The sequence below is a fragment of the Patiria miniata genome, unplaced genomic scaffold (genome assembly GCF_015706575.1).
Source record: "Patiria miniata isolate m_02_andy unplaced genomic scaffold, ASM1570657v1 HiC_scaffold_20, whole genome shotgun sequence".
NCBI classification, from domain to species: domain Eukaryota; kingdom Metazoa; phylum Echinodermata; class Asteroidea; order Valvatida; family Asterinidae; genus Patiria; species Patiria miniata.
The window spans coordinates 38,218,531-38,234,220 of NW_024037059.1; the positions used below are offsets into that span (position 1 = coordinate 38,218,531).

General features: G+C 42.8%; 2 protein-coding genes across 4 annotated transcripts; both read right to left on the reverse strand.

Annotated features, from left to right (window-relative positions):
- Nucleotides 1-656: 656 nt before the first annotated feature.
- LOC119729028 lies at nt 657-6,323 on the reverse strand. Its single transcript, XM_038201519.1, has 3 exons — nt 5,730-6,323; nt 3,528-3,590; nt 657-1,954 (listed from the first exon to the last, which is right to left on the reverse strand). Exons 1-3 carry the CDS (start codon nt 5,815-5,817, stop codon nt 1,602-1,604), a joined length of 504 nt encoding a protein of 167 aa, XP_038057447.1. The 5' UTR covers nt 5,818-6,323; the 3' UTR covers nt 657-1,601.
- A 1,705-nt stretch (nt 6,324-8,028) lies between these two features.
- On the reverse strand, nt 8,029-9,942 carry LOC119729337. 3 transcript variants are annotated; one of them, XM_038201961.1, is made up of 2 exons: nt 9,835-9,942; nt 8,029-9,011 (listed from the first exon to the last, which is right to left on the reverse strand). In XM_038201961.1, exons 1-2 carry the CDS (start codon nt 9,845-9,847, stop codon nt 8,242-8,244), a joined length of 783 nt encoding a protein of 260 aa, XP_038057889.1. In that variant the 5' UTR covers nt 9,848-9,942; the 3' UTR covers nt 8,029-8,241. The 3 variants fall into 3 exon arrangements, with proteins under 3 accessions (XP_038057889.1, XP_038057890.1, XP_038057891.1); XM_038201962.1 differs by lacking the exon at nt 9,835-9,942 and adding an exon at nt 9,470-9,581; XM_038201963.1 differs by lacking the exon at nt 9,835-9,942 and adding an exon at nt 9,466-9,581.
- Between the last annotated feature and the right edge of the window lie 5,748 nt (nt 9,943-15,690).

A 15,690-nucleotide genomic window follows, 5' to 3' on the forward strand; every position in this document is an offset into this window, starting at 1 on the left:
CACGAAGACAACGTGCGCACGTGCCTACTTTAAGTTTCGTTCAATAGAGGGCTCGCCACATAAATAGTGGTCTCCACAAAGCACCAACACGGAGGCTGCATTATTGAACAAAAAAAGAACAAACTTGTTTTTCGAGCGAAAACTCAAAAAAATACAAGATGTATTAAATTGAAATTCCGTGCACTGATTTTCAAAGATGTGTAACACTAGGAGCTCTAATATCATGAGGCGTCGTCGAACAATATGATCGCAACAATGTAGTGTTTACACGCGACAATCCACATTGACTCTCATTCAAATTGTTACAGCTTCATTGTTTGACAACTTTCAGTTGTTTGACGGGTTCTCACGAAATTGAATCTTCTTATGTAACACATCAAGACCGATCACTGGCCGAACTTACAAGGCTCGGGTTATTTCCCAAACAACAGACTGTGTTATAAAATTTGTCCATGGGCGTTGACTTTGGGAAGAGAATTTGAGGGCATGCAAATTGTGATTTGGCCGGCGTGCGCGTATAGGCAATTTGGGGCCTTATTTTACAGGGCTGCACCTATTTGGTTAACATTATAATAATGTACATGTATGTACGGCTGCCGTCCTATTTTGTTTTTAAAAAATATCCTCATAATCCATTGGACAACTGCACAATGAAATAATTTGCTACAATAAAGCAAAATATAAGAAAGGATTCTTTTTAATATTGTACAAAATTATTTTTAAAAAAACATTTGACATTATAAGTATCTTATCGCAGTGCCTCCCTAAAATGCGATCCTTACTCCAACCTTCAGAATACTCCTCTATATTTAAACTGGGTATTCACAATAATAGTATGAGTTGTATGTACATTGTATAAGAGGGTTCTGTTGTTACTCCAGTATTCCTCGTTTGTTTCAATCTTAGAAATGAATTAACCGAGAAGTTCGAGAATCATTGACAGTTAGCCTGCCGTCGGTTCCCATAAACGAAAACGCTTTGAAATTGGTACTTTGTTTTTACAAGAAAATATGCACGTATCATGGGGCTATAAATAGTCTGTGTAGCAGACCCTGGCCCTGGCGAAGACGACCATGGTCTATTATACGTAAACAGATTCGGCGATTAATTATGCAACTAGACTGCGTATGAGAATCTGACCAATCAGCAGGCGCCCTCTATACGCGTGTAATTCGAGCTCCCCGCGTGCGTAAACATTTACGCCCACGATGAGTAGCCTTTTTTTGTACAGGTTGTTGTATTACAAAAACGCGGCATCGAAATTGACCAATCACAATCTTAGTCCTGATTTCGAAATGAAATGACGTCACGCATGCTTAGATTATATCAGACGTTATACAGGAGACTTGGCTCCGTGGATAACGGGTGATACTCAGACTAGGGGCTAAGGTGAAACGTACATCTTGGTTATGTTAAAATACTATTCAAACTATAATACACTTCTTTTACCGGAGATTAACATAATATCTGGTATGAAGTCAGTATTGGAATTGCTAAACACTTTTCAAGATACTGTTTACATCGACCATACAAATCAATATACCACATCCTAAATGACTGAAGCACACCCTCCCCGACCCCCCCCCCCCCCCCCCCCCCATTTAAATTGTATGTTCTTCTGCGCGTGCCCAGTCATCCGCTGAGGGCGGGCTGTCCCACCCAGCACCCCCCACATGCAGCGAGGAGTAGGCCGGTGGGGGCGCAGTCGTCTCCCCGACGATCTCGGCGTAAGACGGCGGCGGGCACAGCTCTGATTGGTCGATCAGGTCCGCCTGGTGCCCGGCCCGCTGGTGTCTGCGCCCAGCAGTCCTGTGCCTCATCTGCCGTTCGGTTTGCTTGTGGTTCCGTCGGCTGAGTATGTTGACGATGCAGCGGAGGCTATTGATGAGGAGGCAAAGGAAGACCAAGACGGCCCCGAAGACGATGACGACTATCACAAAGTAGTGCGTGAAACCTAAACAGAAAATCACACACAACAAAATAATAAAATGTCTACTCATACATATACTACTAACACCCAATAAATTGTGAACATGACAATGAACAGCAAGCTTGGAATACAAGTGCTACGTTGATTCCTTCTTGGCAGGTCGCCATAAAAGTTGGAACAAAACCTAGGCAGCGAACCTCAGGCTACATGCACTTGCACTTTGTATGTATTAAAAACAAAGACTCTTTCGCGTCGTTGCAAACACTTCTAGCACAATACATTCAAGGAATAATAACTTTACAAAAAGGAGCCTCTTTTTCAAAGCAGCGTGCAATGGGCCGATAATGCAATGACTCTTTTCTTACATTCTGCCTTGGAGCGGCTGACACAGTTACCGTACCAACTGATATCGAAAGCTGAGAAGCAGGAAGTTTTATTCCATATATCTATTGGTGTACTTGTCCACACTTCCCAATGTAGTCAACAACTTGCATAACCAGGCTTGTGCCAAGGCTAAAACTGATTGACCAACCCTATAGCCCTGCAGGTGAATTTGGTCCGTGAGCATTTTCCAGATCCGGACCGAATTTGAAATCACTGTTCATAAATTTAACTTTAAACTAACATAAGTATAGCTTGAAAGAAAAAAGAGAGAAAGCTTTAAATCAGAACAGCTTAAGTGAACTACGTTTTAACATCCTTGTTTTGAAAGGGAATGTACAACATTTGCTTTTGCTGCAATTTTCAGAAATATAGGGAAAGACATATATATATATGTTATAGAAAATGTTGTTAAATGGACTTGTTTCACGTTTTGGGCTTGTAGATGCTGGGAAAAAACCAAGAAAACCTATCATGTTCTTGTAGTCTGGTTCCCTGGCCCCACTTAAGATGACACGGAGCAATTAATACCCTTTAGGGAAAGGTCAGAGAATCAGTCTAGCAGGCGTGTACCCCTTCACAGGTGTGTAATCAATTGCAAAGAAAAGGCAGAATAACTAAAAATTAAAAATAAGGAATAACTTTTTGAAAAAGAAAACAGTTTTCTATCTTCCCTTTAACAGTTATCAGTAACAACCGGATATCTGGGAACTTGGCTGCCAAACAAACTATTTTCCGCACTCGCTAACTTTGCAGGGGCGAATCCAGGAATTTTTGCAGGGGGGGGTTTTCATCAGCAAAAAAAATCTGAAAATGTACACAGGTTTTTTTCTCCGGACACTTGGCGTCCGTAAAATCAAAAACTGGGGGGTGGGGGGGGGGGGGGAGGGGGCTGGTACCATATTTCACCGTACCGTATTCTGAACAGGCGGACATTATACCAGTATCATTTTTGGGGGGTGTCACAGGGGGGGGGGGGGGTTCGACTTATTTGTTTGGAATTTGTATGATATTTTTTTTTTTTTTGAATTTGTATGATATATATATATTTTTTTGACAGAGCTGGGGGGGGGGGTTGACCCCCCCCAACCCCCCCTCTTGATCCGCGCCTGCTTTGTGTCTAAGTGACACTATTTGAAATCAGCCGGGAATTGCGCACAATCATCCAAAACGAAAAAAACATGTAGGCCTACATGACTGGTATTCAATTCCTTACCTGGCGACATGGCACTCGGTGAGTCCTCATTGTTCGTGCGTCGATGCGTCTGTCTGCGCCTTCCTGCGGAAATAAAATTAACACGGTTTCTCAAAAACTTTCCACCGATTCAAAAACGACATTAAAATTAATATGAAATAAGTCACTGCTCATTTGTTAACTCTCTTTTGAGATGATAGTTGGTTTGGTCCTTTTTGGACTTGGGCTGGGTAGTGATGGTTTCACGTGGGGGCATCGTCAATTGTTTTTGGTGGCATATTTTTATTAACTATCAAATGTTTTTACTTTAAAACACCGAATTAGCTGAACATCAAAGTACAATAATTTTACGAAACCCTCTCTCGAAATTAAAAGGAAAAAATGGGAACACAATGGGTTTAGGCTATCTTTCAATAAACGCGTTGTCACTCCGTCTTTTGACGATAGCTGATTACAGGTTAATATTGTAGAACTAAAATAAAACGCAACCGGACACTAATGAGGGCGTATTCGAAACCCCGTTCTCGTGTTGAATGGACACGAGAACGGGGTTCCAAATGACGAGAGCCAACACGCGAATAGGATTCTCACTCCCCACTTATTGGCGAGTAGATGAAGAACGTCACGAACAAAGATGGCGGACTTAGGCCCCTACCGCAACTTGCGTTAATTTGTTTTTGCATAAAATTGAAAGCACTCATTTAGTGCAGGAGAAGTAATGATACAAAAATAAATTTGTACCTGGTTCTAGGGCGTGTTTGTCTTTGCCAATATCTATAGCTGTTCCGGGATTTAGATTATTTTCGTTATCATTAATTATTCCTTCTTTTCAATCGGCGTTTTAATACGGCGGCTGCCATCTTGAATTATTGCCCAGCTGCACTCCTCGTAATCGGCAACCCGAGAACACAGGGTTTGCGGGTCACTCTGGAACCGCCGGTTTAGAATACGCCCTAAATGGACTGGAAACAAGCCTATTGACAACTGGGAATTTATGTAACATGTAAATGAGGGCGATATCACAATATGACGTCAATTATGTTACTGTAGTATGCCTATATCGTCAGGCACTGCTGTTAACTATTCCTCCTCGTCGTATATTAATCATAAACAGAAACTATATTATGTTATTCCAGTGAGCAAAACGCGCAATGGTAACGTTTCCTCGTTGGTCTTTTGTTAAAGGGCCACACGCGATTGAAATTTTCCTAGTAGAATATTCCTCGTTAATGCTTTGTATCCATTCAAGTTGAATGGATACAAAGGCATTTCCAGTCTGTGTAGTGCCATGTTTTTAAGGGAATTTCCAGGGCTTTGGTTGGTTTTTAAATAGCCTTATTTTATTCACATAATTACAAACAAGGCACATTTCATGTTCATAATAATGTACCTCGGGGTTTTTGTATTCGGGCACTTAATCAGGGTGTTGATCATGACGTCATCTAGCACACGTGATCGTGGAAAGTTGTGAAAATCCCCGCTTGTTGAAGAAAAAAACCTACAAATGTGTACACAGCTCTGAACATAGGGAACAATGTGTTAGTCTGTCGGTGACGTCACAGAGAGAAAGGAGTGGGGTTTTTTTTCGTCGGCGCGGAACAAGCACAGTAAATACTGAAACGAAATATATTTACACCTTAGCTATTAACCATAACTTCATAACGTCGTGTGGCACTTATCTGTTTCTATTCCTGTTGAGCCTTTAAGCCCTTGCGTTCATGACTATGCAGTTTCAGCCAATTTCGAGAATTACTGTCGCTCATATGTGACCCGAGCCTTCAATATAGGGGTTTTTCTTCCCACTATAGTCAAAGGGAACATATGGAATAATTTCACAAAAACTTCACTTTTTGAATGGACTTTACCCATTTCAGCGTCACTAATGACGTTTAATGATTCAACATTTAGCACACATGTGCAGTCTGCAGGGTTTTATCTACTTCGTCTAATCACACCAAAAAAATGAAGTTTTGGAAAGAATTCCATATATGGCCATCACTTAAATTTCCCTGAAATGACCTATCAACCATCAGAAAGCGATAACATGTTCTAAAAAGTCAAATTTAGCAGATAAAATATTGAAGTATTTACTGAAGAAAAAAAAACACTTGGACTTTTTCAGACAAGTTTCATAGGGTTTGTGCACAGGGTGTCAAGTGATGTCCAGATATGGAATTCTTTCCCAAGTTCGAAGTAAAAGTTTTTAAAGTAGTGCGGACTTACGTGCATCTGCGGTCGGTGCATTTACGAGCAGGAAAATACACAGCATAAACAGGAACAGAATGCCTCTCTTCCAGTCGACAAACTCCATGGCTGAACTTCGCGAGGAAAATGTCCCACACAATGTCCGACACTAAACTTCACTTTCACAAAGTCATGGGTTTTTATTATCAGCGGATATTATCGGTTACCTTGTCGATGATGCATACACCCAACCACTTGTGTAAAACGGGAATTCAAATTATACAGTTGGAACAAGCAGTTGGTGATTCTGCAGGGGACACAAAAATGGTTGTCATTGCTTTGGAACGCCTGTAGTTATGTATGGTCGGTTTCCGGGTGCGCAGCTTACACAAGACCTATACAGCGGATGACCTTTTCCCGAAGGCGGGACAACAAAACACATCAAACAATCGAACAAAAATAGAAGCCCAAAACTGCGTGATCATGCAAGGTGATCACTGAATCGTACTCTGTGTACCAGCACGCGACGTCACCGTGGTTTGTTTTTATGCTATTCAGGACCACGACGACTAGAGCTATGTATCTCTTAACACTAGTCGGCCTTTACAAATTCTGGGAGCGCGTGCTTAAGCAAGCAGACGTGAAATATTTATTAATCTCTGGCAGGAGCTTCTGCATGTCACTTGGTGGTCGTGGTGTCTGTCTGTTTGTCTGTCTGTCTGGTCTGTCCCCGAAAACTGACCAAAAGTATGGTGTTCCATATGTGCCATCGGCGTCGCATTTTTCGGCGTCCCATTTTAAAGCTCTGGCAGGGATCGTTTTGATCGATTTCATGCAAGACTTTCATGCAAGACTTCTTGCCATCACACGACCAGAGCGTACATGCACTCGCATACACTTGTTTTGTCCAGTCCACTACTTTCAACTCACTTGGCGCGACTTTTATTTGATTTCAACGGGCATGCGCACTTAGCTTTTGAGTCAGTGTTACAAGTAATTGTGTCCTCCGAATTTGATCACCTTGAGTTTAACCCTCTGAGAATGAAAAGGCCCAAACACTGGATTTGATTTTTCAAATCCAGCAAAGAAAAAAAATTCGCGGAAATTCTGCCATGCACATGTAAACACATCACAGAAATGTTCCAAGTTGTCAAAGGCTTGACACCCTCTTCTCACCCCTTGCGTGTGATGTCGTTCCGTATTGTTTTGCCCCTATTTCACACAAATTGGATAATCGTCGACCTTACCAGTTATAAACGAAGGATGGGTGAGGAAGTTTATGTTAAGGTGTCATTAAAAACCGCGTCACACAGGAAATACTATTAAATTCTATCGTTTCTGTTTCGACAAGGCGGCCTGCGTGATAGACTTAACCCAGTCCTCATCAGCCAAGTAATAATTTCTGAAGCGTCAAAGACAAGAAGTTGTACCTTTTCTGCTAAATAGTTTTTCGTACTCTATTTTGAGATGATATAGAGCTGTGAGCCAAGTTGTAGTCCGTATCTTTACCAATTGCCGTAGCCAAGCTGGTATGCCCGCGAGGTATGTTCTGAATTTTCTGCAGTATGGGTAGCGCTACCGAACTTCCCAGGCCTGGATGCGTAATTTTTATTCCTAGGAGGGTTAGGGGCAATGTCATGAATAATTCATGTTTATCCATGAGAACGGACAATGACATCAACAGCATTGTTGTTAGTTACTCAACTAGTTACAATACATTAAAGCATTTTAAAGAACGGTTGTCGTCGAGCTACCACACAGTAGCCTAGTGGATAGCGAGATGAGCTATGGATACAAAGAGCCCTGGTTCGAATCCACGTCGTCGCTGCTCATTTTCATCAGCTATTTTTCTTCTCCAAATTTATCACTGAGATAATTTTAAATTAAGGGGAAAATAGAACGAGAACCTAAGTCTTGCAATGATTCAAAGGAAAAACTGAATTATTCATGACATTGCCCCTAACCCTCCTAGGAAAAAAAATTACGCGGCCTGGATTGAATTCATCTTGTTGATAGCGCCCTCTACCACACTGACATACAGTTGGACTAGGAATGTGAGACAATATTTCTACTTTCTTAATGGCAGGCACGATATGAAGACAAATATTGCACGATAGGTGGATGAATACTCACAATTTTAAGCGATAGTCTATTTGTAAGTAAATGTGTTTCATGCTAAAATTTGAACCCAATTTCATGGCTCTAACAACCGCGGGATTTGGCTTTTATGACACCATCCAATGCAGAAATCCCTATAGTGCTTAGTTAAGTTCACTGAAACTTAACTAATGCACATTGGATGTGCACTTGCCACATGCTAAAATTCCTTTCGTATGTGCCATGAATACGCTAATCGTTTGTATAGTTAGCAAAGTTTTTTGCTTACGGTAAGCAGAGCGTGAAATTGGGTCCTGATACCAACCTCGTTTCCATGGGTACGATCTTGCCGCGCCATGTTGGTTCCCATCATGCCTTGCACGATTTTAGTAAAGGAACGCGCACGCGCCCATGGAGTCGAGGCTGCCCTGATATATCTAAATATAGGCTAAGGCTAAAGTAGAACATTGCTACTTTCACGTCGTGTCACTTCCTCACTCACAGCCGTGGGTTGGCTGGGGGTCGTGGCTTCGATAACGACATCGTGCAATTCATCGTCATCGTCATCATCATCGTTTATAAGTGGCTCATCCTGAGGGTTGTCAATGGCAACCGACTCGTTGACAACATCGACTATGTCATTCGGTCGATTGTCATGATCAGCGTTATTCGGAATCGATGCTGGTACTGTCTCGCCGTCTGCTACTTCAACACTGTCCGTAGCGGTCACCGTTGCTGTTGTTGGCGTACCATCGGTGTCATTCGCATTCGTGGTATCGATACTCGCCACTGTTTGTCCTGGGTTCTCGCTATTCGCAGTATTCGCAACAGCGGTTGTCGATGATGAGCTACAGGCTTCCTCATAAGATGGCGGCGGCGGCCGGTCGGCAAAGGAGACGTAAGGGGGCGCTTTCTGGCCGTGGTAATGCACCACTGAGGACGACGATAGGCCTAGGATACACTGCTGGCTCCCGGATGGCTCATTCTCCTCGTTGGTGGCGCGCTGGGTGGTCAACCGCCTCGTGGCCTCGCAGTTATTGCGCGTGTGCCTGGCGCTCTGGAAGGGCGTCATGGGCGAGTTCGGGTTGTAGGGACTCCTGGCGGGGAGGAGGCCCGGGCACTGATCGTCGCATTTCTGGATGCATCGATAGAGCCAGGAGCAGCAGGCGATCAGAAACAAGACGAAGAAGATGGCAAGAATCCAGGGAATGAACTCCGATAAATCTGATGAAAGACCAAAATATTACTCATCACAACTCTCAGATACCAATGGTTAAACGGATATCAATTTGATGTTTATCAATTTCAGTCAACTAAACCAACTTTAACTCTAAAGTGTGTATCATTGTTTGTAACCAGGCAGTATACGTACGTCAGTCTGTCAAGCATTCGCAACAACCAATATGTCTACAACAAAGCGAATCACAGAGTTCGCTCAAGCCAAGTCCTCACGGTGAATTCAAGTACTTTAGTCTTTAGGTCGTCCGAAGCTATATAAATAAATGAATCCTTTGCCAATGTTCATCCCTTTTAACTATGATCTTGCACGCAATTGACTTGTGTATTTTGACTTGTGATGGGCTAGTTCACAACTGATTCAGATTTTAAAACCAAACAAAGGCAATAACCTCAAGAGTGTACTACTCACGAGATAAATTGAAAATCCAGTTGAACGTACCTACCATTCTTCATTGCGTCAGATAAAAAAGGGATCCTCTTTTCCAAGTCATACAGGACAACGTCTTGAAACTCACATGTTACAACTTAGTTGATCAAAAAGTGTACCGCTTGCGGTGCCCGGGTGGATGAATAATGCTGTGGAAAATTAAGGGGTCCGGATACCAGGCTGCTCCGCGATGACGTCATATCTGGTCACATGTCGGTGTGGGCGATGCGTCATTTCAAAATCAGATGGTTAATACATGCACAAGCCTTTGCCGTGTCTGGATCTGTTTTAGTTTTTGTCTTAAGGTGCCTTGTTTTGGCGCCAAAACGGGCCGGAGCAGCTTATGGACCATAGCTTAGAATTAAATAATTTCTTACGTACTGTGCCACGGCATCTTCCGAGAACAAACACGTACTTAAGCGGTGCCAAATGGTGTCTGCAAGTTCGTCTGTTAAGCAGCTCAATCGCAGTACTCCAAGCACTATCTAGAATGACTGTCAAATTAAAAAGGAACAAAAATCGATACAATTATGATTATGGAAATCAATTGTTTCTAAGCGTTTTCTTTATCTCTAAATGACCGGAGTTCTGTTTCAATGAAAGGCTCTCGTGTTTAATAATTGAACTGCGTTTTGTGTATTATCGTGGCTATCAAAGAAATCTTTTCTCTAACCGTTACAGAAAAGAAATCTTTAATTCAAACTGCTCATGTAACCATTAACCTCTGGGTGGTATTACAAATGCCATCATTCGTTTCAACAAGAATACAATCACTATATACATTAAGTACGTTATTAAGGGGAAATATAGTGGAAATGAAAGATTAACCCTAAAAGAGCCGGGTTTTTTGACCATCTCTCAGCCGGGGGGGGGGCGGATTCCGACCCCTCCCCCCTAAGATCTCGGCCAGCGAGTGACGAAAAATTTTGAAACTCGGTACATGCATCAGGCAACTCATCATAAACATCCGAAATTTCATGAGTGTAGGTTAAAGGGTTGTGGAATTGTGGAATTCTGCTCTGTGTACACTACGTATATGGGAAAATTCAGTTTTCACGGCGCGTGCGCGTAGCGCCGGAATGTTTTTTCGCTGCGCGGCTACCCACGGTCGGATTTTTAGGTTTTTGGTATCAAATGATGCGCAAGGCTCGAGGCTAAAAAGTCATAACAGCCCGGGTCCCGAAGATTTTTTTTCAAAGCTATTGCGGAAAAGTTGAGGGGGGCAGATTCCGGCCCCGTCCCTTTTAGGGTTAAAACGGGAGGCACGTGATTCGAGGCCTTATAATAATGCAGTTCAACAAGTCAACAACAGTATTAGTGTAACTGAGCTGATGTTTGCGTGTCATTTCAGTTTCGTTTGATAAACAGTTGTTTAATTCTGAGACAATCGAAACTTAAACTTACCGATGACAATATAGGTGAACTGTGAAATGCAGGATATAGTAGAAAGATGATTGTCGTATGAAGTTCAGATGTTTTGGGCTCTAGCAAACGCTCCCAAAGTATTCCCTTTTACAATGTTCAGAATCCGCCATGATGTAAAATCACCCTGCTTTCTTCAGAGTTCAGGAAATGTTGCATATCTATCTTCAGCTCGACTGAGAAGAATTTCGGAAGTAGAACGTTACTTCAAATAAGTTTTCCTCTAGACTGATTATGGTGACGATTTTGCAATCAATCAAAACTTGGTGGGGGAGTCTGCTTCCTAGTTAGAGTTGAGTTTTGTTGAAAAGTTACACACGTTACTTTATGTATTTAGAACGAAATTCGTATAACTTGAAATACGTAGCGTGGCATCCACACGGTTTTGTCACTCTGTTTTTTTCTATTGATAATATAGGATGCAGTTCAGCTGTGACTTTATGTTTGGCTCACCAGGCTAGGTGGGCAATGATACAGTCACAAGCACAAGCTTACCTCTTAGTCATACTAGCCTGGTTGTTTTGTCTCCCAAAAAGTTTAGATGGTAATTAACAGGGTTAATTTCAAGATGAGCCAGGCTAAGGATTCCCTCTCTGCCTTAGCAGGAGAAGGGTAATTTCATACTAATGTACGTCCGTTCCGGCTTCCTTGATGCTCTTTATAAACGTCCTTGCCAATTGAGAGTAAATTTGTCAAAGGTCGATTAAAGGTAAGTTCAATTGGAGCCTGTAAGCCTCCAACCTCCAACCGCGGGAACACCATGGGAACGAGGTTGAGCCTGTTCCCCTTCCCCAGCGTTTCACAATATAGAGCGCCACCAACCGTCACAGTCCGGAACTGCTGCGGTTATAGTCAAAAGTGTCCGTCGTTTGCATGTGGCATCAAATAAGTACCAAAACAAATCCATACGCATTGGAAGCCGCGTAAATAAATTCATCTAAATGTTAACAAGCCAAAGGCAAGCCTGCAGATCCCAGAGCCCACAAAATTATACATGTGTTCAATACATTTGTAATTTTGTGGGCTCTTGATTCAGAAGTATCACTGTTCCCTGGAAGTCTATCCATGCATCTGGGCCATGGCTCTGCCGCTTACAATTAGTGAAAAATCCCTAGCTAGCTGCTTAATGTAGCAGAAAAGTCCGTGCTTACGGTAAGCGTATTTCACCGAGCGAGGAATGTTGGCTTGTGCGCATGCGTACATCCCGTAATTAAGGATCCTGGGCTTACCGGGTTAATTAGCTGGGGCCAATTTCATAGAGCTGCTTAAGCACAAAATTTGCTTAAGCACAAAAACGTGTTGCTTAATAAAATCAGGTTACCGGCCAAAACTCCATGCGATTGTTATGCTAAGTAAACAACTGCTAAATACCAGTCACAAGCAAGGTACATCACATGGAGTTTTGGCCGGTAACCTAATTTTACTAAGCAATGTTTTTTCGTGCTTAAGCAAATTTTCTGCTGAAGCAGCTCTATGAAATTGGGCCCTGCTGCAGATTATTGCCGTGCTAGCCCGTTTAGCACAGCATGGTGAGCGTAAGCACGGAATTCTGTGGTTAGCAGAGCCATTAAATTGGGCACCGTTCTACACAGTGGGCTGGGTTTATCCCATTCACTGACGTTACGGGGCAACCCTATACGAGAGCACTGCCCAGGCTCTTTGCAGCTTCAATCAGCCTGTGGCACATTTGACAGTCTCATCCCTCAGCAATGAGTCAGCCAGTCAGTGAGATAGGTGCAAAAAAGGACACGCGGCTGGCCCTCTACATGCGACCAGAAAAACTCTCACGGCACCGTGCAAAATGTCGACCTTTTTTGCGAGATAAAAAGTCGGACCTCTTATTTTCAGTCTTGTTGGCCCACTGCATTGTATATCACTTGTGGTTTCCGCCAAATGTTGATTAAAATGTACAAAATGGGGATATGTTAAGGACTGTACTGGAGAACAACAGAAAATGGCAAATGAGACACGAGGTATTTTTATTCCTACATTTATTTTTCTTCTACTCTAAACACCAAAATCTTTTATAACAAAAATGTCTTCCATTTCAAATCAATTTTTTTTTTACATTGCTTGGTTTCATCAGTACAAGTCGAGCGCGGTGGAAATTATGCACTTAAAAAGGCAAACAGAACATCCGAACTTGCAGTATATAGAGTGCGAGTTAGATAGACGATGACTTGCGAGCCGGCATTAAGGGGGGGGGGGGCACCGGGAGCACGGTCATGCGCAATAGACATCTTAAATAGACAAGTCGGGGTGAACCCCAGTAAATAGGCCGAAAATCCCTCCGCCGAGCTAATGAATAAAAGTTATACACTCAAATTCTTCTATATAAGGGAGTTTTGAGAGTCATTATGGTATTGGGGAATTGAAGCGATAATGGCAATGCGCCTCTGGCCGGCCCGGACTTGACTTTGGGCTTCAAATTCTGAGCATTGTTTATGCAATTGGGCCCGAAAGAGGCGCTATATATGTTGTGGAGGGATCCTATTTCAAGATGGCTACTTTTCCATTTTGGAAAATATCACTCGTTTTAGGGGTGGTCTTCTTTGGGTGAGAATTTCTCGAAAAGTCAACGGTCAACTCACCACAAATCTGAAAGAAAGTGAACGATGATATGTTGATCATCATTTTTCTGTGCAGCCTGAACATCTATGTGAGAGTTCTGAGTAAATTTATCACTGTAGTCTATGGGAATTTATGTACTGGGGTGCACCGCACCCCTATTTGTCATGCGCATCTGCGTCCTACTCGTCAAGGGTGCCCTCTTTGACCTCTGGACCATCTTCGGACGATGGGGGCGCTTTCAACATTGCCTCCGTTTGGAGCGGCGTCTCAGCAGCAGCAGGCACGATGATGTTGGCCCGACGCACTTCGTAGCGCGGCGCCACTGACTCGGGATCTCGACCCCCGCAGGCACCCATGAAGCGAAACAGGCGGTAACAGGCACAGCAACAGAACACAGCACCGAAAATAGCTCCACCGATGAACAGGATCAATCCAAACTTGAATCGTCTGTGACAAAATGAAGGAAAAAGCCAACCAACAAACAAAAACTGTTCAGCTTTAAAGCTATAACCCAAACCCTAGCTGACTGTAACAACTTGACTTCAGAAGGGAATTGTGGTTTTAATTTCTTTGTTGGAAGATGCACTTAATTGTTTTTTTTATATAGTTGAAAACAATTCTTTCAAGTTTTCCCCTTCCCATTTTATTTTGCGAAAAGAGGGCCGGGGTGCCCCCGCCGGTCCCCGTCCCCCATTTTACGCCAGTGCATGGCCATCTTTTATAGAAATCATTCAAGCATGTAAAAATAATTGTTTGAATAACGACAACAGACTTAACCAAACAACAAAATTTACATTAAAAAATAAACAATTATGAAGGAAACAGTATTGTAACGGAGCGTATTAATACTCAATTATTAATTAACATGGGCGTTCAAAGATGGCTAGAATTTAGCGTTTCATAATTATGGGTCGCAAGTCCCAGTGGGCACAAGACGTCTTTAAGACGTCTTGTGGACGTAAAATGTTGACTTCTTATTTTGGTCTTATTTTGGTCGTACATGTAAAACCAAACAACGACTAAAAAGACGTTTTTTTCTGACGACTAAAAGGCTTATATAAGGCCCAAAAAAGTCTCCGGTTTCTGGTATGCGCGCGTCGCCGTAGCCATAGGCGTCGGCAAAATGAAAAAGTTTTTTTTTTCAATAAAAGACGATGTCTCAAAACCGATAAACTCACTGGTTTGACTGGAATCCTGCTGCTGCACAGTTTTAACGTGTTTTTAGATGGGGTTATGATCGAGAATAAGCTTTGTGTGGCCTCTCTGGACTCCCATTATATTTGCACTAAGTTTAGTCGGGCACCATTTGCAGTCATCGGCCGACATTTGAAGCAAAAAAAAACAGGTAAAAAAAAAAGGCGAGTCGCCGCACCACTTTTTGGGCAAGCACCATACCAGAAACCGGAGACTTTTTTGGCATAAGACGTCATTTTTTGGTCATGGCCGATGTTGTACACACGACTATAACTATAACTATCGTAAAACGACGTCGTAAAGATGTCGTTTTTTTGTGGTTGATGTTTTGGCGGGTGGGGATGAGTTTTCGGGTAGTGAGAAAGACGTTGGTGAGACCGGTGAGACCGGCTGTGGTGATCTACAAAGGACAAGTTGCCGTCTTTATAGACAGCATGATTACTTTTGTAACATCGCGGTTCACTTGGTTTATATTTTAACCACCACCACTGACCACGGTTTACAATTTTTCTAATGTCGTGGTTCACTTTTTTTTTTAATGCCGCAGTTCCTTTTTCGGCGTTTTGGAAATAATAATCACTGCGGAAATGTGTCCTTTTTAGAACGTCATAATACGTGTACGTGACCAAAATGCGCGTCAACTCTTGATACAGCGCGCGCGCTATATACGCGTAGAACGTTTGTAATATATAATACGCGGCCATCTTCGTGAGACCGGGGGCGAATTGGTCAATATGCAAATTCTACTGTGTGACTGGTATATGGATATCCGCTATCCAGTCTTTATCCAGTTCGTTAGTGTGACGTCACCTCCAGCACTTTCTGCATGATTGGAACCGGAAGTTAACGCAGCTCGAGCGTTTGTAGCCAATGGGCGCTAGTAATCAGTGGTGCGCGCGCGTGTATGACGTTTTCACTAACGAACCGGATAGAGATCAGTGCTCAGTACCCACTTACCAGATGAAATGTCGATGTCTCCCCCGCCACGCGAGCCGCCTCGCCTGTATGTACCTGAACAGTAAACAAACCAAGTTACGAACGTGCTGAGAA

Excerpts from the sequence above, each read along its gene's own strand:
- LOC119729028 (XM_038201519.1), bottom strand. The coding sequence starts at position 5,817 with ATGGAGTTTGTCGACTGGAAGAGAGGCATTCTGTTCCTGTTTATGCTG. Across the intron at positions 3,591-5,729 it reads TGCACCGACCGCAGATGCAC|GAAGGCGCAGACAGACGCAT; the intron begins GTAAGTCCGCAC and ends TTATTTCCGCAG. Across the intron at positions 1,955-3,527 it reads ACCGAGTGCCATGTCGCCAG|GTTTCACGCACTACTTTGTG; the intron begins GTAAGGAATTGA and ends TTTTCTGTTTAG.